Source organism: Carassius auratus, chromosome 25 (assembly GCF_003368295.1).
Source record: "Carassius auratus strain Wakin chromosome 25, ASM336829v1, whole genome shotgun sequence".
Lineage (NCBI taxonomy): Eukaryota > Metazoa > Chordata > Actinopteri > Cypriniformes > Cyprinidae > Carassius > Carassius auratus.
In genome coordinates this window covers 9,076,620-9,095,006 of record NC_039267.1, presented here as the reverse complement: position 1 = coordinate 9,095,006, position 18,387 = coordinate 9,076,620, and the positions used below count along the sequence as shown (strand labels likewise).

At 39.2% G+C, this 18,387-nt stretch overlaps 1 protein-coding gene across 1 annotated transcript; it reads right to left on the bottom strand.

Moving 5' to 3' along the window:
* Window positions 1–8,655: 8,655 nt before the first annotated feature.
* On the bottom strand, window positions 8,656–12,501 carry LOC113042831 (mucin-2-like). The gene is made up of 10 exons (XM_026201826.1): window positions 12,477–12,501; window positions 12,054–12,318; window positions 11,267–11,336; window positions 10,778–10,865; window positions 10,586–10,668; window positions 10,216–10,426; window positions 9,794–9,919; window positions 9,572–9,689; window positions 9,358–9,496; window positions 8,656–9,194 (listed from the first exon to the last, which is right to left on the bottom strand). The coding sequence occupies exons 1-10, from the start codon at window positions 12,499–12,501 to the stop codon at window positions 9,066–9,068; spliced, it is 1,254 nt and encodes a 417-aa protein (XP_026057611.1). The 3' UTR covers window positions 8,656–9,065.
* Between the last annotated feature and the right edge of the window lie 5,886 nt (window positions 12,502–18,387).

Sequence of the window (18,387 nt, the reverse complement as noted above, 5' to 3'; positions counted from 1 at the left end):
TGGCAACCCGCAAGACAGCGCCAAAAGGTAAAAAACCCAGGACGGGTTTGCGGTCCCAGGGGAAGGTGGTGGCTGGAAAGGATGTTACCTGGGATTCAATGGAATCTACAGAGGATGAAGAGGCAGCTACAAGGCTTCCTGAAGCATCAGCAAAGTCCAGTTCACCACAGACCAAGCCCTTCACAGCTGGTGAAATGTCTGGTGAAGGAATGATGTCTCTGATGCGCAAATTCCTGGATGCACAAGAGGAGAGGGAAGAGAGATATCTGCGAGAGCTCCGTGGTCTACGAGAGTCCATCGTACAGTCAGCACGGCCTGCAGAGACCTCGTATGACATAGATAGTCTGCGGATGGACCTACCAACTCCGGCAGCACAGAGAGGACCTACACGAGACAGGCAAGCACATGTCCTAGACTCCACAAATGTCCCAGCACCAAGTCAGCCAATGCAGCGGTCTGAACCAAAAATGCCAGCCTTCCAGCAGGGGGAAGACATTGAAAACTATCTTCGGCGGTTCGAGCGGTTTGGCCAGGACCTGGGGGTGGCCTGAGCAGGAGTGGAGCTTTCGACTTGTCCCCTTGCTGACAGGGCAGGCACTGGAGGCATACTTAGCGATGGATGAGGATGAAGGCAGAAGTGTATGCTGATCTAAGGGAGGCACTGCTGGAGAAATTTAACATCTCACCAGAAACTTACCGCCAGCGCTTCCGAGTGTCCTCTGTTCCAGCGGGAGAGTCACCAACAGAAACTTACCATCGCTTGAGGAATCTGTATCGACGATGGATACGGCCTGAGGAGCATACTAAAGAGGAGATTGGTGAGGCTATTATCCTGGAGCAGCTTCTTCGTGTACTTCCGTATGATACTCGCACATGGGTACGGGAGCATGAGCCGATGACAGGCCTGGCGGCAGCAAAGCTGGCTCAACAGTACATGAATGCTCACAGGGGAGGCCTGCGCACTCAACCACCAAGAGGTACTGTACGTTCTGTTTCTGATCGTTCTGGGGCTGAAGCTGAGAAAAGTCACGCTGATCGTATAGACCATGCACAAGGACAAAAATCATCTGTGGGCAAGGGACTAATTTGTTTTTATTGCCAACAGCCTGGACACAAAGCATCAGTGTGTCTGTGCGAAAAGCAAAATTGACTGGATTTTGTTATGTTCCCAGAGAGGAAGACAATGCTAGAGACTCTGTAGAGGAGAGTCAAAATAGGTGTAAGGTGACAGTAAATGGACATTCGTTGCAAGCTCTTTTGGACACTGGTAGCACTCTCTCTCTGTTAAAACCATGTTTTGTGCCAAATGTAAATTATGTGAGCACTACCGCTGTTCAATGTGTACATGGAGATGTAAAGCAGTACCCTAGAGCTGAAGTTGTTGTTGAGGTGTATGATCAATTGTACTTGTTAAATGTTGCCATAGTTGATAACTTGCCAGCTGATATGATTTTGGGTCAAGACTTGCCAGTACTAAATGATCTGTTACAAACCACCAAAGACTCTGAAACTGTTACTCCCTCTGCCACTGTTGAAGTGTCATGTCCTGTTGTCACCCGGGCACAAGCCAAGGCAGGTCTGCAGCCACTGCCGGACTTGGACAGTAGTCTGTTGCAGGGCGGCACAAAGGGCCCTAGGAAGTCACGCCGACAGCGGCGTCTAGAGAAGTACATGGGCACCCCAGTTTCTAAAACCTCTGTGGATGGTCTTCAGGTTAGTGGCTGGAGGATTCCGGAGGACATTGCGAAATTACAAAGGGATGATGAGTCTTTAAAATCACTCTTTGAGAAGGCAGGGTGTGAAAATGCAGCTAATCTGTGCAATGAAAAATATGTTGTGTTAAATGGAGTGTTGTATTTGCAGACAAATGATGTGACACGTTTAGTTGTTCCAACATGTTGCCGCCATATTGTCTTACATTTAGCACACACTGTTCCCTGGGCTGGCCACCTAGGACAGCAGAAAACATATGCACGCATTAGTTCACGGTTCCACTGGCCTACACTATACACAGATGTTCAGACATATTGCAATACATGTGCCATCTGTCAAAAGACCAGTGTTGTTTCCCAGCGGGGCAAAGCACCCCTGCATCCTCTCCCTGTGATCTCTTCTCCTTTCAGACGCATCGCCATGGACATCGTAGGCCCAGTTGAACGAAGTAGTGCAGGACATCGGTACATCCTGGTGGTCAGCGACTATGCTACAAGATATCCAGAAGCGTTTCCACTCCGATCCATCACAACGCCGAAAATCATCCATGCCCTCGTCCAAATGTTCTCCAGAGTAGGCATTCCAGAGGAGATCCTAACAGACCAGGGAACTAACTTCACCTCACGGTTAATGGGGCAACTATACCAGCAGCTGGGTATCAACGCCATCAAGACGACCCCATACCACCCTCAGACAGATGGTCTGGTGGAGCGTTTTAATCAAACCCTTAAGAACATGTTACGTAAGTTTGTTGCCGACACAGGACGGGATTGGGAGAAGTGGCTGCCTTTTGTGCTTTTTGCCTACAGAGAAGTACCTCAAGCCTCAACTGGGTTCTCACCATTCGAACTGCTCTATGGATGGCAAGTGCAGGGACCATTGGACCTACTGAGAAGAGGGTGGGAAGACCCTGCATCCAGAACGGAGGAGAAGGGCATAGTGCAGTATGTTCTAGAGATGAGAGATCGACTTGAGCGGTACAGGGAACTGGCCAAAGAGAACCTGCAAGAGGCACAAAAAGCTCAAAACGATGGTATGACCAGCATGCAAGACTTCGACAGTTCCAGCCGGGGCAGAAAGTTCTACTCCTATTGCCAACATCATCGAATAAGCTGTTGGCCAAGTGGCAAGGGCCATATACCGTGGTCCGCAAGATGGGGCCAGTGACCTATGAGATCCACCACCCTGACAAAGGGAAAGCTAAACAAACTTACCACATAAACCTGCTGAAGGAGTGGAGAGAGTCGACTGGTAAGGCAACCGAGACGTCACTTCTTGTACGGAAGGTGGAGGATGTGGAGGATGAAGGTTCAGAGGCAGAAGCTCCGAGACAGACGTCAGTGGTGAGCTTGGATCACCTAGATGACGTGAAAAAGGAAGAGCTAAAGCAGCTGGTGAACCAATTTCCTGCTTTGTTCCGCCAGAGACCTGGTCGGACTGAAATGTGTCAACACACCATACACCTGACAGACCCAGCACCCTCAAGACAGCGGCCTTACCGTGTTCCTGAAAGGTTGGTGGAACCTCTAAAGGAAGAGATCAAGATGATGAAGGAACTAGGAGTAATAGAGCCCTCGGTGAGTGAATGGAGTAGTCCCATGGTCATCGTACCAAAGAAGGATGGGACACTGCGTGTCTGCATCGACTTTCGCAGGCTGAATGCGCAATCAAAGTTTGATGCCTACCCAATGCCACGAGTGGATGATTTGTTGGAGAAAATTGGACAGGCTCAGTTTATCACCACCTTGGATCTGTGCAAGGGCTACTGGCAGGTGCCCCTCGATCCAGCCTCCAGACCATATACAGCGTTCCGGACCCCACTGGGGTTATACCAGTTTACTGTCCTTCCGTTTGGCCTGCATGGGGCACCTGCCACATTCCAGAGGTTAATGGATCGAGTCCTCCAGGGCTGCGAGGAATGGTCTGCTGCTTATTTGGACGATGTGGTGATCCACAGTAACTCCTGGCCTGAGCATCTTCAGCATGTGCGACAAACCTTGGAGAAGATACAAGCAGCTGGGTTGACACTGAATGTAAATAAATGTGAGTGGGCGCGTCAAGAAGCTGGATACCTTGGATACCACCTAGGCAATGGCCAGCTGCGACCACAGGTGGACAAGGTGGAGGCAATTCGGCGGAGCCCAAGACCCAGAACAAAGAAGGAGGTGAGGTCTTTCCTAGGGTTAGTGGGCTGGTACAGAAGATTTGTGCCAAACTTTGCCTCAATTGCAGTACCCTTGACGGACTTACTGAGTAAGTCAGTGAGCAATCCAGTTCCTTGGTCTGAGGATTGTGAGACAGCATTTAACACTCTGAAAGAAAAGATGTGTTCCAGCCCAGTCCTACAGAGTCCAAATTTCTCAAAACGGTTCCTTGTACAAGTGGATGCTTCAGCTACAGGAATTGGTGCAGTGTTGGCACAAGGAAGTTCAGGAGAAGAAAAGCCAGTTGTTTACCTTAGTCGCAAGCTGTTGCCCAGGGAAACCCGATACTCTACGATAGAGAAGGAATGTCTTGCCATCAAGTGGGCCCTTGACAGCTTACAGTACTACCTCCTTGGACGAGAATTCGATCTGGAAACTGACCACAGAGCATTGACCTGGATCCAGTCAATGAAAGACCATAATGCCAGAGTTACAAGATGGTACCTGTCCTTGCAACCGTACAACTTCAAGATACGACATCGACCTGGCAAACAAAATGTGGTCGCCGACTACCTGTCCCGGTTCCCAGTCAGTGCGTCGCTTGGAGAGGGGGAAGGTAATGTGACAAAGCTGACCTAATTGTCACTGCTGGGCAACACTGGCACACACACGCACACACCTACACTTAAGCAGAAATACTTACCTTTGTAATAACTCACGCTCATTTCCCTCCTGGTGTTCCGCCGTCGGCAGCGCGGGTGCACACGCACTCCCGATGGCACATATGTGTTGGACATTATTTCATCTTCCCCTCCACATCCGTCAATATTCATAACCCCGGACATTTCACACACTCACACTGCACGTTGTTTGATGTCGTCTTGTCTAATCGGTGTTTGTGATGTTGAATTGGGCATGCGATGGTCGGTGTTCCGGTGTGAGACGCTGCCAAACAGAGCGATAGAGCGGCGATCACTTATGACGTCACTGACGGCGCCGCGCTGCCGCAGCGCACCGGAAACCAGCCAAACCATTGTTTTATATTAGTAGGGGGTACCTTGTTTTTTGCGTGTATATAAATTAAATAGTTGAATGTAGTATTTTTGTGTTTAATGTTTTATTTGTTGGTTTATGTGTTTTGAGTTTGTGTTTAGTATTAATTAATTGTGTAAAAGTAGAAATGCCTGAAGTAGTGGGGTTTTTACCATCTGTTATTACCTGTTTGAAAAGTCCCATTTGAAGGGGGTGGAGTCTGTCCTATATAAGGGCAGGCCAGAATAAAACTTATCACTTGTTTACCAAGTCGGAACGAGAGAGCAACTGTGGTGCCTCAAGCGATCTTTTTGTAACGCCTGTATATTGTGGATACTTACCTGTATATTGACTTTTTTCATTTGGATTATTCCCTCTTTATTTTTCTGTTTATTGTTTCTTTGGTACTTTGTTCACCTATATATATTTTTCACCGTTGGACTGTGTATATTTTTTGGCACTGTAAATAAATTGCACTTGCACATAAGTGCTATTGCGGGCTGAGCCATCATTTAACATCTTTTACGGACATTCACAACGTCCCCAAGCGAGTGGTGGTTCTCGTTTTATCACAACCTCCGAGATGCAAAGCATCTTAACCCTCACCAAGCTTGATGGGCCTTATTATTCACGAGATTCCATTTCACAATCTCCTATATACCCGGCCATCACAACACGAAAGCTGATGCCCTTTCCCGAGTTCACGCAGCTGAAGAAGGTACAGACCGACCAGAGACTATAATCCCGACCCAAATCATAGCCAGTCCTATTCAATGGACTTCTTCGCTAGTTGCCTCCGAAGTCCCTCCTCCTGCTCTGCTGGGCTGTCCCCCCCAGAATCAGATATGGCCCTCGGCACAACGTACTCTGCTCATTCATTCCTCCCTAGGCACTGGCCACCCAGGGGCTGACGCAACTCTCTCGCTGCTAAAAGATTGCTTCTGGTGGCCCAATATGGCTGGAGAAGTAAGAAGATTTGTCCGGGGTTGTACCGGATGTGCCATCTTCAAAATCCCTGACATCTTCCTGCTGGCAAGATCCACCCATTACCCATTCTAAACCATCCCTGGTCACACCTAGGAGTATACTTCATCACAGATCTACCTCCCTCAGGTGGTAATACCTGTATTCTAGTCATTGTGGATAGGTTCTCTAAATTCTGTCAGCTCATCCCCTTACATGGTCTTCCCACTGCCCTAAAAACAGAGCTTCTATTCAATTGGGTCTTCCATCAATTTGGACTCCCCGAGGACATCGTTTCGGACTGTGGACCACAATTCATATCCCGGGTCTGGAAATCCTTTCACTCCTAGGTGTGACTGTAAGTCTCTCCTCAGGTTATCATCCACAATCCAATGGTCAGACAGAATGGAAGATACAGGAAGTAGGTCACTTCCTCCGGATCTTTTGCCATGGCCACCAGGAGAGTTCCAGTAGCTGAGTACGCCCAAAACTCTCTCCGCCAACCTTCCACAGGTCTTACTCCATTCCAGTGTGTGCTCAGTTACCAGACCCCTCTCTTCCCTTGGTCAGGAGACCCCTCCAATGTTCCAGGGGTCAACTACTGGTTTCAGGAGAGCGAGAGATTCTGGGACGAGGCTCACCATCACCTCCAATGGGCAGTGCGCAGGCAGAAGATGGCAGCTGACCTTCACCAAACGCCTACTCCTACCTATCAACTGGGACAGAAGGTCTGGCTGTCTACCTGTCAACCCAGTCACTTACAGACTCCAACTTCCACCTAAATACAAGATTCACCCTACCTTCCATATCTCACTCCTAAAACCTTTTCATCCTTTTGTCTCCACAGAGCCTGGCTGGACAGAAGAACCCCCTCTCCCTTTAATATTGGAAGAAGGAGCCATTTACAGTGTTAAGGGGATGCAAGTTCTCTCATCCTCCATCCACCTGCTACTCTCCCACAGTTTATTCTTCCCTGTTTCAATAAATCCTGAATATCCTCTGCCTAAGTCCATTTGTTACATCAGGGGTGTCAAATTCAATTCCTGGAGGGCTGGAGCCCTGCATACTGTAGTTTAGATTCAACCATGATTAAACACACCTAATTCAATTATTTAAGTCTGTCAGGCTTATTTGAAAGCTATATGGTATGTGTGTTGAAGCAGGGTTGGAACAAAACTCGAGTTTGATTTCCCTGTCTTACATGGACATGTTTTTATAAAAGCTGTGGTGTTTTTTTTTTTTTTTTTTTGAGCCAAATCTCAAAATTGTCCTATGGTGTGACTGTCCTAAGCAATTTTCAGTAAATTACAGCTTTTATCAACTACCCAGATAAAAAAACAACAACAAAAAAACACAATGTTTGGAAATGTAAAGGAGTCACTTTTATATGTGTACAATCACAATAGAAACAAAACATTGTGATTTTGTAAAATAAAGAAAACATATGGTGGGCTTTCAGTCCTCTCAGTTTTCTTGAACTTAGCGCGGTCACAAAAATTAAAGTTTTTTATTTGGTTTTGTTAATGTAAATTATTTAAGTTAAACATATTTAGTTTAGGACTATTTACTTTATACCTTTTATATAGGTCAATACATAGTTAGCGTTGTAGAGATTGCTGGTGCTTTGAGCAAAATGTCTCTGAATAAGTGATTTGTTCTGCAATATTCATTGACTTTTCATTCTCAATATTTAGTTCAATCGCCTGAGCAGGCCACACACCCTGATCATTCGGGGGTGCAAATCTGTCTTAAAATCAGGATTAAAACCCTCTAGTGTGTGTCCAGTTTAGGTAATTACGTTTGTCAATCTCAGACACTGACAGTGTGAACTTAACCTTTTATTAAAGATTTCAGGACACATGAAAAAAAAAAATAATAAAAAAAGATTTGCACTGATAACTATTTTATAATAAATAATGCAATAATGCAATACAATACAATCTCAAAAATAAAGGTGATTAAAAAGTTTTCTTCACAGCAATGCCATAAAAGAACCATTACTGGTTCCACAAAGAACCATTTAGTCAAAGGGTCATTAAAGAACAATCTCTTTCTTACCTTTCATGACAAAGTACCTTTTGTGAAACAGAAAGTTTCTTCAGATGTTAACAGTTCTTTATGGAATAATTTAGACAAAAGTGCTTTTATGCCATCGTGAACCATGAAAAAAAAAAAGAAAAAAAAAAAAGGATTTGTTCATTCTGATTGCATGCTCAGTTGAGTGTTTTCTGCAGAAAGACTTACTTGGTAGTAGATCTCAGGACATATTTCTGAGTGACATGCAGCAAAGCTGCCATTTGGGTTTGTGAGACGGGAACACCAGTCTTTTGCAAGTTGCTCTATGAGGAAAAACATCAGAGAAGATTTGCTTGCTTACTTTGTTTAGTGCAGCAATAATTTTCTTCTGCTGTCAAGAATAATAAAATGATCAACTGCAACAAGGATATTGTGAGCATGTTAAGCACCTGTTTCTATATTCAAGCTGCAGGGGTTGTCAAATGTGATTTCAAGATCTTGGCAATTTTGTTTCCAAAAGTTGACAAAGGATGTTGGTGTGCCCTCTATGATGCCTGATGTTGTTTTAAAGTCATCTGATTGGATGTCGTTATAGTTCCCACACAGACCTGAGAGAAACAAGGTAAAAAGTGATTCAATTGATACCCATAAAATTGTCTGAATTTGAGTCCATAACAATTAACTTTAACAATGAATATCTATATTCTACAAATAAATATATGTATATTCCAAACATTTAAAGTCTGCAGTCTTTCTTTTCCAAGATTTTTTTTTTTAACTCACCACTCATCTTTCCTTTCTCTTCAGTGCTGGCTACAATATACAACTGCATGACTGGAGCCAACTGGATCTCCAGACGAAGACTATTCATATCAGCAATGATGAAAGAGGACGAGGGCTGGAAGATGCTCACAGGACCTGGGACAATACAATTATTGAAAAAGGAAATTCAATATTTTTTTAGTAATTATAAAAAAAAGTAAATTACTTATATTTGACAACAAACCTGTTGTGAAAGGAGGCATGTGTGGACTGATTTTATTCACTGTCACAGATCCTCCAGAGGAAAAAGTAATCTGTTTAATGAGTAAAACATCAACAAAAAGATACTACTATTAATATAATTATCATAGTAGTAGTAGTAGTAGTAGCAGCCAGCATGCGTATTATTATTAATAAAATTATAAAAGAATAAAATTATTCAAACCCAGTGCTTACAGTGGTCCCTGAGATGACAAGGGTGATTGAATTTAGACATGTGTCTTTTCGGGCCGGATCACACTTTGCCAGATTTCCCACAACTGCAATGTCACTGTCATTAGAGTGCTTTATTTTTTTTTAAAAGAACGAAAAAATGATGGTAAGAACATTTATAATACCCACAGTTTTCTGATTGTAATATAAACCATGTGAATAAACATATAAGTGAAGGCTTTCATTTATCTAGCCCTGACAGAAAACATCTCGATCATCTGCTGTACTAACAGACCTTAGTGAGGATGTAGTCACAGTTGCCACTGAAGGTGAAGGTCTTTCCATCATAAGTGGTGACGTGAGACCCTCCAACAACAGAGCAGATTCCGGGACATTCCAGGTACGTACAAGTCCAGTGTCCAGCGACGCACACACTGACACAGTACAGAAGCAGTATTAGAATGGGGAAGGCTAATTTAAATGTGACTTTAATTTTTTTTTAAAGTTACCATTTTTTGCAAGCTTGTTTGTAAGACTCTCCTGATTGATATAGTGCACCGTTATGCTCACAAGGGCATTTATTCACATTAACACAGCCGCTCTGACCAATGTCATCTTCCACGGTGCCTTTACAAAAAGAAGCCATGATAGCATTTAGTTTAGAAAAAATGCTTTAATTAAACAGATTTAAATATGCAAGCACTTGACTTCGGATATTTTGTAAAAATTACCAATAGGGCAGAAACAGCCATCCACACAGTGTTCTTTACACAGTAGACTTGTGGTTGGACCTGAGCAGGTGTCCTTGCACGGACTCCCACACTCCATGTATTGCAAGTTCAGAGGACACGTCTTTGCTGCTCCACAGAACAAGACATTGCATGCCACAAATTTACAAATACTGTTACATTGTATTTTCTTCTCAGTGGTCATATTAAAATAGAAAGTGATTGTTGTTTGTATATTTTCATTTGGTTTATGGGTGAATTTTTGGGCTAATTGTGTAGTGTTTATTTGTCTTCTTTGGACCTTAACGTATCGCAACAGCTGTGTAGTGATTCTTAAAAACTGAAAAACTGTACAGCATATTGCAACATCATGGGAGTTAGAAAAAGTTGGTTCATTTTTTCTTGCCATCATTACTGATACTCACGACAAAGCTGTTCTGTCCTCCATGTTCCTGGTTTTCCTCCAGCATGAGTGCATTGTCGTGAAATCTCTGTGAGTGTGTTGCAGAGACAGTCATAATTTCCATAACACTGACACAGGTCATCTTCACAGGCTTTTTCAAATGAACTCATGTCCATCACATTGTAACAGTCAGCAAACCCAGGACTGCTGAGATACTGCTGGCAAACGCTTGTCTAGAGTGAAAAAAAATAATTAAATAAAATAGATAATTTGTTTGGAGGATTGTTTCATTGGAACCAATGTTTCAGTCAGAGGTTAAACAATTTAATTTGAATTTCCCAGTGATTTATTTCAAAAGTGCACCCACAATTAGATTTTGTCCCATACTGTACCTGGTCACACTGATCCCTGGGTGGAAGTGTAACTTCCTCACAGGTTTCAGTCATAGGTGTGGAAACCTTCCATTTGGCCGGACCTGAGGAGGAGTCAGATAAACACATTAAACTAAAGTGTTTAAACAAACTAAACATACTGTTTTTAAAACTTAAATCTAATCACTAATGAGTTAAAAACATTATGTTTACCGCTAACACTGATATCGTCATGCTTGTTGCCATTAAAGTTTCCACAGAGTCCGCAGGTCAGACCTTGGTACTTCTCGGGAAGTTCAATCTGGGGAACATTATATAATAAAATAATGTCAGAGGAGAGATAGACACTTTTCAAAATCTCTTTTTTATTTAAGTGACTTTTTACCTTTATTTATAGGTCTATCTATCTATCTATCTATCTATCTATCTATCTATCTATCTATCTATCTATCTATCTATCTATCTATCTATCTATCTATCTATATCTATCTATCTATCTATCTGTCTATTTAACTGATAATACTAACAGAATCAAAAAAAAAAAAAAAAAAAAAAAAAACAGGAAAGAAAGAAAGAAAAGAAAAGGCTCATTTGCAAAACCTGTTGGTTCGCTTTTGCTTATTTTGGTATATTGCATGCTTGTTTTTTAATGTGCAGCACTGATACAGTCAGTTATGATAAAGAAGAGATAAAGAATCATACCGTTAGATAGTTGTCTTCTTCCCAGAAGACAGTCACTCCATGTTTGTTCGAGATCTTTAGACTTGTTGAACTTCCCTCAATTTGAATTCCATGCATATTGGTCGGAACAGACACCCTGATGGATATATATATATATATATATATTAATATTTTTTTTTATGTAAACATGTAAAAATGTGAACAAAAATTGAATTTTCTTGTTTGTCTTGTTATCCAGTAAAAAAAAATTATTTTAATAAACCTAAAATAAATTTGGTTGAAAACATTAATTAGTTAAGATATATAAGATATAAATGTTTTAGAGAGAATATATATTGAATTTGTAAAAAAAATTAAATGATAAACTCTCAAAATCAACTGTTAGATTTGTGTTAAAATTACACACATTTTGAAAAAAAAAAAAAATGTAAATTATATATTTATATTTATATATTTTTAAAATTAATCTTTTAAAGATTCAATCACACACACACACACACACACACACACACACACACCTAACCCTCACAGGAATCTTTGTGCATTTTTACTTTCTCAAAAAAACTCATTCTGTATGATTTATAAGCGATGATTGAAAAATGGGGACATGGGTTATGTCCTCATAAGTCACCCTCTCCCTGTAATACCTGTGTCATACCCATACCCAGCACACACACACACACGCACGCACACACACACAGACACGCACAGACATTTTATTTAAATAAAAAATGTAAATTTTTAAACCTGAAAAATTGCTAATATTAAGAAGATTATTGTTTTTAAGTGTTGTAGTGTAGAAACTCACTTTTCATTCCCCATGGTGATGTCACCATTAGTGATTTTGATGATTGTCCCCTCCAGCTCTACTGTGACTGTGTTGAAAGTGATCGAACCATTCACAGTCTCTCTTTGCATTTGGATGTTAAAATCAGAAATGGGGATGTCACACATCACTGTCAGAACATAGTTGCACGTGTCTGCCACTTGAAAGAATTGACCATCAAAGGTCTTGAAGTGGAAATTTCCCCATGTGCTGCAGACCATGGACTGATGATCAGGATTCGGTTCAACTAAACCAAAAAAGAAAGTTTATAAACGTGATAAGTGCTAAATACTTTCTTTGAGCAAAAATATGCAACTGAATGTATGTAAGGTGTGAAATTTTTGTTCCAAAATTGGTTTCAGATATTGTAACATTAAAGAAGAAGAAGAAGAAGAAACTTCATACCTGTAGTTACCGGTACTTTTGTCATGGAGAACGCTGAGAACAGAAAAAGACGGACTTATTGATAGTTTTTGCCACATACTTTAAAATGCAGAGAAAGTGCCTGTTTACAGATAACTTACAATTATTCTACAATACTCTTTGTAAATCCAATAATAAAATAAAATAAAAAATAAAATAAATTATATATATATATATATTTACATTGTAGTGTTTTGGCTGTTTATTTTTAGGTCCATTTAAAGTTTTTCTTGACATCCATTAATAATCTGTTACTTCATGAGATCCAATCACACTGATTCACAAACAAAATATAAAGTATATTCCATAAACACAAAGACATATTCACCTGTTGTTGTTGGCCACATAACATCCATAGTAACGTCCATTTCTCCATAATCTTTCATAAAGTCTTTAAACATAGGAAAAGAGATGCAGTCATATTGTGTAGCTGATATTTTGAGGGAATTTATTTATTTATTTTTTTGTGCAGTAACATTTTTATTTTTCTAACCTGCTTGCAGTGACTGCAGCCCCGCCAGTAGGACGACCCATCTCAGCATCCACATCTGGGACATCCTCACAGTCCCCACGGAGAAAACAACCATCTTCAAGAGCTAATGTGAGCTACCTCTCAAAGCTTGCTCTTTTATACTAGGTCTTAGTTTGCTTTGGGACCATCTAATCTGTGTTTAGAAGGTGGATCCCAAATTTATGCATTATTATGGCATGCAATTATTTCATTTATTCTAGATGTGCTCGAAGATTAAACACAGTTTATGCAAATATTGGTGCCCAAAATTTTTTTTATAGTGTTTATCTCTGTTATAATCTCAAGGTTAACAAGGATGTGATGGTTGATTTAATCCTAACTTGGAAATATTTCACGACACGCTATAAAATCCACACCCTAAATGTCTATGTTGATTTATATTTATTTTTTTGCATTTAAAGAATTTGAGAGACGTTATAAAATGATCTGCTGGAAAAAAGTTTTTTGAATATTAATATTAAAAGATAATTCAGCAGAAAACATTCACATGTATTACACCAACAAGCAACATATTATATATTTTTAATCTAATATTTAAATCTAATATATATATATATATATATATATATATATATATATATATATATATATATATATATATATATATATATGTTTATAATTGATGGATGGACATCTATGCTCGGTTAAAAGAAGAGAAGAGAAGAGAAAAGAAAGAAAAAAAACAGACATAAAGTTGGCTTGACGTTGGACGTTCAATATTCACAAATTCAGGGACCATCTCTAAAGTGACATGCTGTATTGGTATACACTTTTCTAACGTCCATAGCATTTGATGAAAATGACTTACAGTCATAAAACAACTGTTATTGTTCATCTATGTTTCAACTGTAAAGCACATCTATGTTAAATAAACTGTAAATTATATGTAAATTATGCTTCTTTTTCACAACCGAATGGGCACAAACGCAAATTTGAAGCTCAATCGCATTTAAGGAGATAGACTTAGTCAAAACGAGGTAAAATAAAATTTATTTATTTTGGCTGTTGATGTTAATAACGAGTTTTAATGCTTTGCTGATGTTGTTGTGAAACTAAAAACTTAAAATGCTTTACATAAAAACAATGAGGCAATAATGATTGGTTAATAACACTGTTAAAAAAACATAATGTAGGCTAATACTAAATAAACAATTTATGTACATTACATGTTATTACAAATGCCTGCACAGGGAGCCAAAGGGTAATTGCGGCTGTTACACTTACAGGACAATCGTCCTTGTTTAGGCTATTGGCCAAACAATTAATTCAAATATTACTTAATCTTTCCTTTTTGGCCACCTTTTTGTCATAAATGACACAGCCCCTATCATTTATTCAACAAAAAAACATGTGGACATCACAACCCTTACACATAACCCATGGTTTTATCATAGTAAAACTACTTCATTTTCTTTTGCATGATTTCTGAATGCTTGCGATTATAGAATAAATTAGAGTCATAGTGAAGTCATAGCCATAGGGAAATGCCGAGAGCTACAATTTTAATTTGTAAATAATAATATTTATTCACTTATTTACTTTTTTATTTATCTATTTTATTAAAGTTCTATTTTCCCCCCTATAGTGGGTATTTTCTTTTCATCATATTTGAGGAAGACAATACAACAATACAATCCTGTTTAGAGCACCCATTTGGCCAGCAGCGGCCCTGAACAGAATGTTGATACTTTGTGGGACGTTAAAAATGTTTTTTTTTTTTACAAACATGCTGCTTTTCGATCCACAGGATGTTAATTGATGGGCTGGAGTTGTTTGGATTATTGTGTTGTTTTATCAGCTGTTTGCACTCTCATTTTGATGGCACCCATTCACTGCGAAGGATCCATTGGTGAGCAAGTGATGTATATTTTTTTTCTGTTTTATATAAAGAAACAAACACATCTACATCTCGGATGGTCTGATGGTGAGTAAATCTTCACCAAATATTCCTGTTCCTTTAAGCCTGTTTCACATTGCATCTATCTCTCAAAATTGTATTTTTCTTTTGCAAGTTGTATAAATGCCATTTTAGCAGTGTGAACCGATTTTCTTTTTCTTGTTGTTGTTATAATTGATGTCAAAATTTGATCACTTCAAAATATAAGCTATACAAAAACTTAAACCCAAACATTTATATGACCATTATTTGATCCACTAGCACATCATTGTCTCGGTCTGTTTGACATGTCTGAAACCTATTTCTCTGAAACCCATTAGGATTGACTGAAGGATATGATCTTTGTTTGTCATTGCCTCCGGCTGAGACATTTAAATATTTAAACCTTTCCTTTCCATTACCTTCTTGATTCTCTGACAGTGTGCTACATATATTTAAAGTGATGTAAGGGGATTAAATATTGATACTCAATGAATGCAAATAACCAGTTACATTTGCCTATTTTAAATTACATTTAAAATACTTTGCAGATCTACCTGTACTGTATGTTCAAGCAAATTTTTTTAATTTTATTATTAAGCTACAAAATAGAAAAAAGTACCATGCATGTATGACACAAAAGCCCACAAACATTATGAAAGTGTGACTAGTGACTCCTAGAAAAATGTTTTCTGCCTTCTGAGAAGGTACAGTACTTCCATCAAGAAATGAAAATCTTAAAAATTTGTTATCGAAATTCAATCAATTATAAATAAAGATGTTTAAACACTCAGTTGTTTGATAATCTTTGTTTGCCGTTGCATCCTGAAGATTCTTAATCATGTGCAAATGCACACACACACGCACACACACACACACGTATGTATGCATTAAGAGCAAACTTTTTTTTTTCATCAATCTCTTTATTAAATTTTAACATGAAATAGGAACAAACAAAACTCCCCTTCACACGAATATATATAAAGGAAATACATACATATATATATATATATATATATATATATATATATATATATATATATATATATATATATATATATATATATATATATATATATATATTTATATATATTATAGGTGGGCATAGATTAATTTTTTTAATCTAGATTAATCTCACTGTGATCTCGAAATTAATCTAGATTAAAATGGCTCATTCGAATTCTGCCGACAGCATTCAGAATATGTGTGTTACCCAAATAAAATTGACAAACAGTAAGTCTTTGAGAAGGGGTTTATCAAGCTAGATGGTGCATTAGAATTGTACATCTCCTGTTTCCAAAATTCATCACAAACTGCTTGAAAAAGCTGTAAACTAATTCCACATTGCACAAGGTGCAAACAACCTTACGCCTGTTTCACACATACTCTGTCTGCAGTGCGTATGCGTTGCATATTTATTTACGCCCCATGTTAACAGATTCCAGTTGTGTTCCAGGAGCGTTGCATCTGCAACAGTGCAGCGATCGTTTACGTACCGAGTAGCGAACTGCAAACGCGTCCTGTGTGAAAGCACATCGAGTCTGTGCTGCACCACATACGTAACGCACATGGACTGTATACGCACTGCAGACGGATTATGTGTGAAACAGGCGTGAGCAGGGTGGTAGCTGGGGTCAGCGAGGCCCCGGTGAAGGTTGTACCAGTGGGCCCTATTTGAAATTGTTTAATTTGTATGTTAGTTTATTTTTATTTATTTGTGCTATTTACACAATGTTTAAGTTTTTTTTCAAGTTTGTAGGTGTCAAGGTACAGAAACTACATAATTAAATGTAAAAAAGCACTGGATAGTCTTCAATGTAAAAATGAAATATACAATCAAACCTACATTTATTCAGACACCTTCAACATTTCTCACGTTATTACAGTTTTGCTATATATATCAAAAATTATACCTGGTGTCTGAATAATTTTTGGTTTGACTGTTAAAACTACAAAGTAGTCAAGATCAGTGAGTGATTTTCTTTCATTATCTTGGATTAACATTACAGCAGCCAGTCGCTAAATTAGGCGCGGTCACTTTAAGAGACCATGAACGCATCCAATATAATACACATCCCATTTTTTTCCTCAACTGTTTACTTTCACTTAAGAAATAACTGACAGTTTTTTCGAGCATAATTTCCAAGGTAGATATTTTGACATATTTCGTATGAATTTGTCGGCACTAGAGCAAAAATAAGCAAATTCGATGTTCAAGTGTTTTGATCAAAACACTTGAAAACACTTATTTTTATCGTCTCGAGACGCCTTTCTCTGCGTGAGCCCTGAACACCAGAACACCGCGAGTACTGAATTGGGCTCTTTCATATCTTTTTGTTTGTTCAAACTGCGATTTGTATTTGTTTGTTCAGGTGCAGGAGGGACTTCGAGGAGAACTTTGCAGAAGAGAGCTCGGTTCAGTGTCACTGTCCGTGATACGCTCTCTCTCTCATGCGCACCTAAAACGGCACACGACTAACCAGCTACTCTGTTCAGCTTTTCCGTCTTGTGTTTGGATGCTTTAATGTTTAAATCGACAAGCGGTAATGCTTAAAAACACGTGAAAAAGATAAGCTTTCGTGACGATGCGCAGCAGTGGCCCGTCAACTGTCCTGAACATCTTTTTAGGCTGGCCTCAGCCAGTCGGTTATATAAAATATCAAGGTGAAAGTCATCATAGCTTGCTTAGTATAGACCCAGCTCCCAGCTCAACTTTGAGAATAGATTAACGGCGATATTTTTTTTATCGCCCGATAAGAGTCTCGTGTTAACACAGCACGTTAACGCCGATAACGGCCCAACACTAATATATATATATATATATATATATATATATATATATATATATATATATATATATATATATATATATATATATATACACATACATACATACGGACAACATAATAATTATAAAAAAATAAAATAAATAAAAATAAATAATAATAATGATATATATTTTAACTATTATCTGTGAGTAACGGTCCAAAGAGCTACTGCCCATTCATTTGCAGCAAAAATGCGGGACATTAAGTTTACTGAGGATTATCTGGAAAGGTCAACTTCCCAACATATTTAAAAAAGGGGTCTTTAATTTTTTTGCCTGGGAGCCCCTTAACAAATGTCTAATTTTTTCCAGTTTGGCGAAGTACAGAACATCCCTAATCCAGTGAATATGTGATGTAGGTGTAGGAGACTTCCAATTCAAAAGTATCAAAAGCCTTGCTAACAAACTAACAAAGGCTATGAACATCTTGAGCTCTGCAGACAATGGCGTTGGGACCGGAGTTACCCCGAAAAGTGCAGTGACAGCATCAGGTACTATTCTCTTCCCTGTGACCTCACTAAAAGAATCAAAAATATTTTGCCAATAAGTTGTTAAAATAGGGCAAGACCAAAACATATGTATATGTGTTGCTGCTGCCTGGTGACATCGGTCACAAGTCGGGTCAATGTTACTAAACATCTTAGCTAGTCTGGTTTCA

Excerpts from the sequence above, each read along its gene's own strand:
- LOC113042831 (XM_026201826.1), bottom strand. The coding sequence starts at position 12,501 with ATGACAAAAGTACCGGTAACTACAG. Across the intron at positions 12,319-12,476 it reads AAAAGTACCGGTAACTACAG|TTGAACCGAATCCTGATCAT; the intron begins GTATGAAGTTTC and ends TTTTTGGTTTAG. Across the intron at positions 10,669-10,777 it reads TGACGATATCAGTGTTAGCG|GTCCGGCCAAATGGAAGGTT; the intron begins GTAAACATAATG and ends ACTCCTCCTCAG.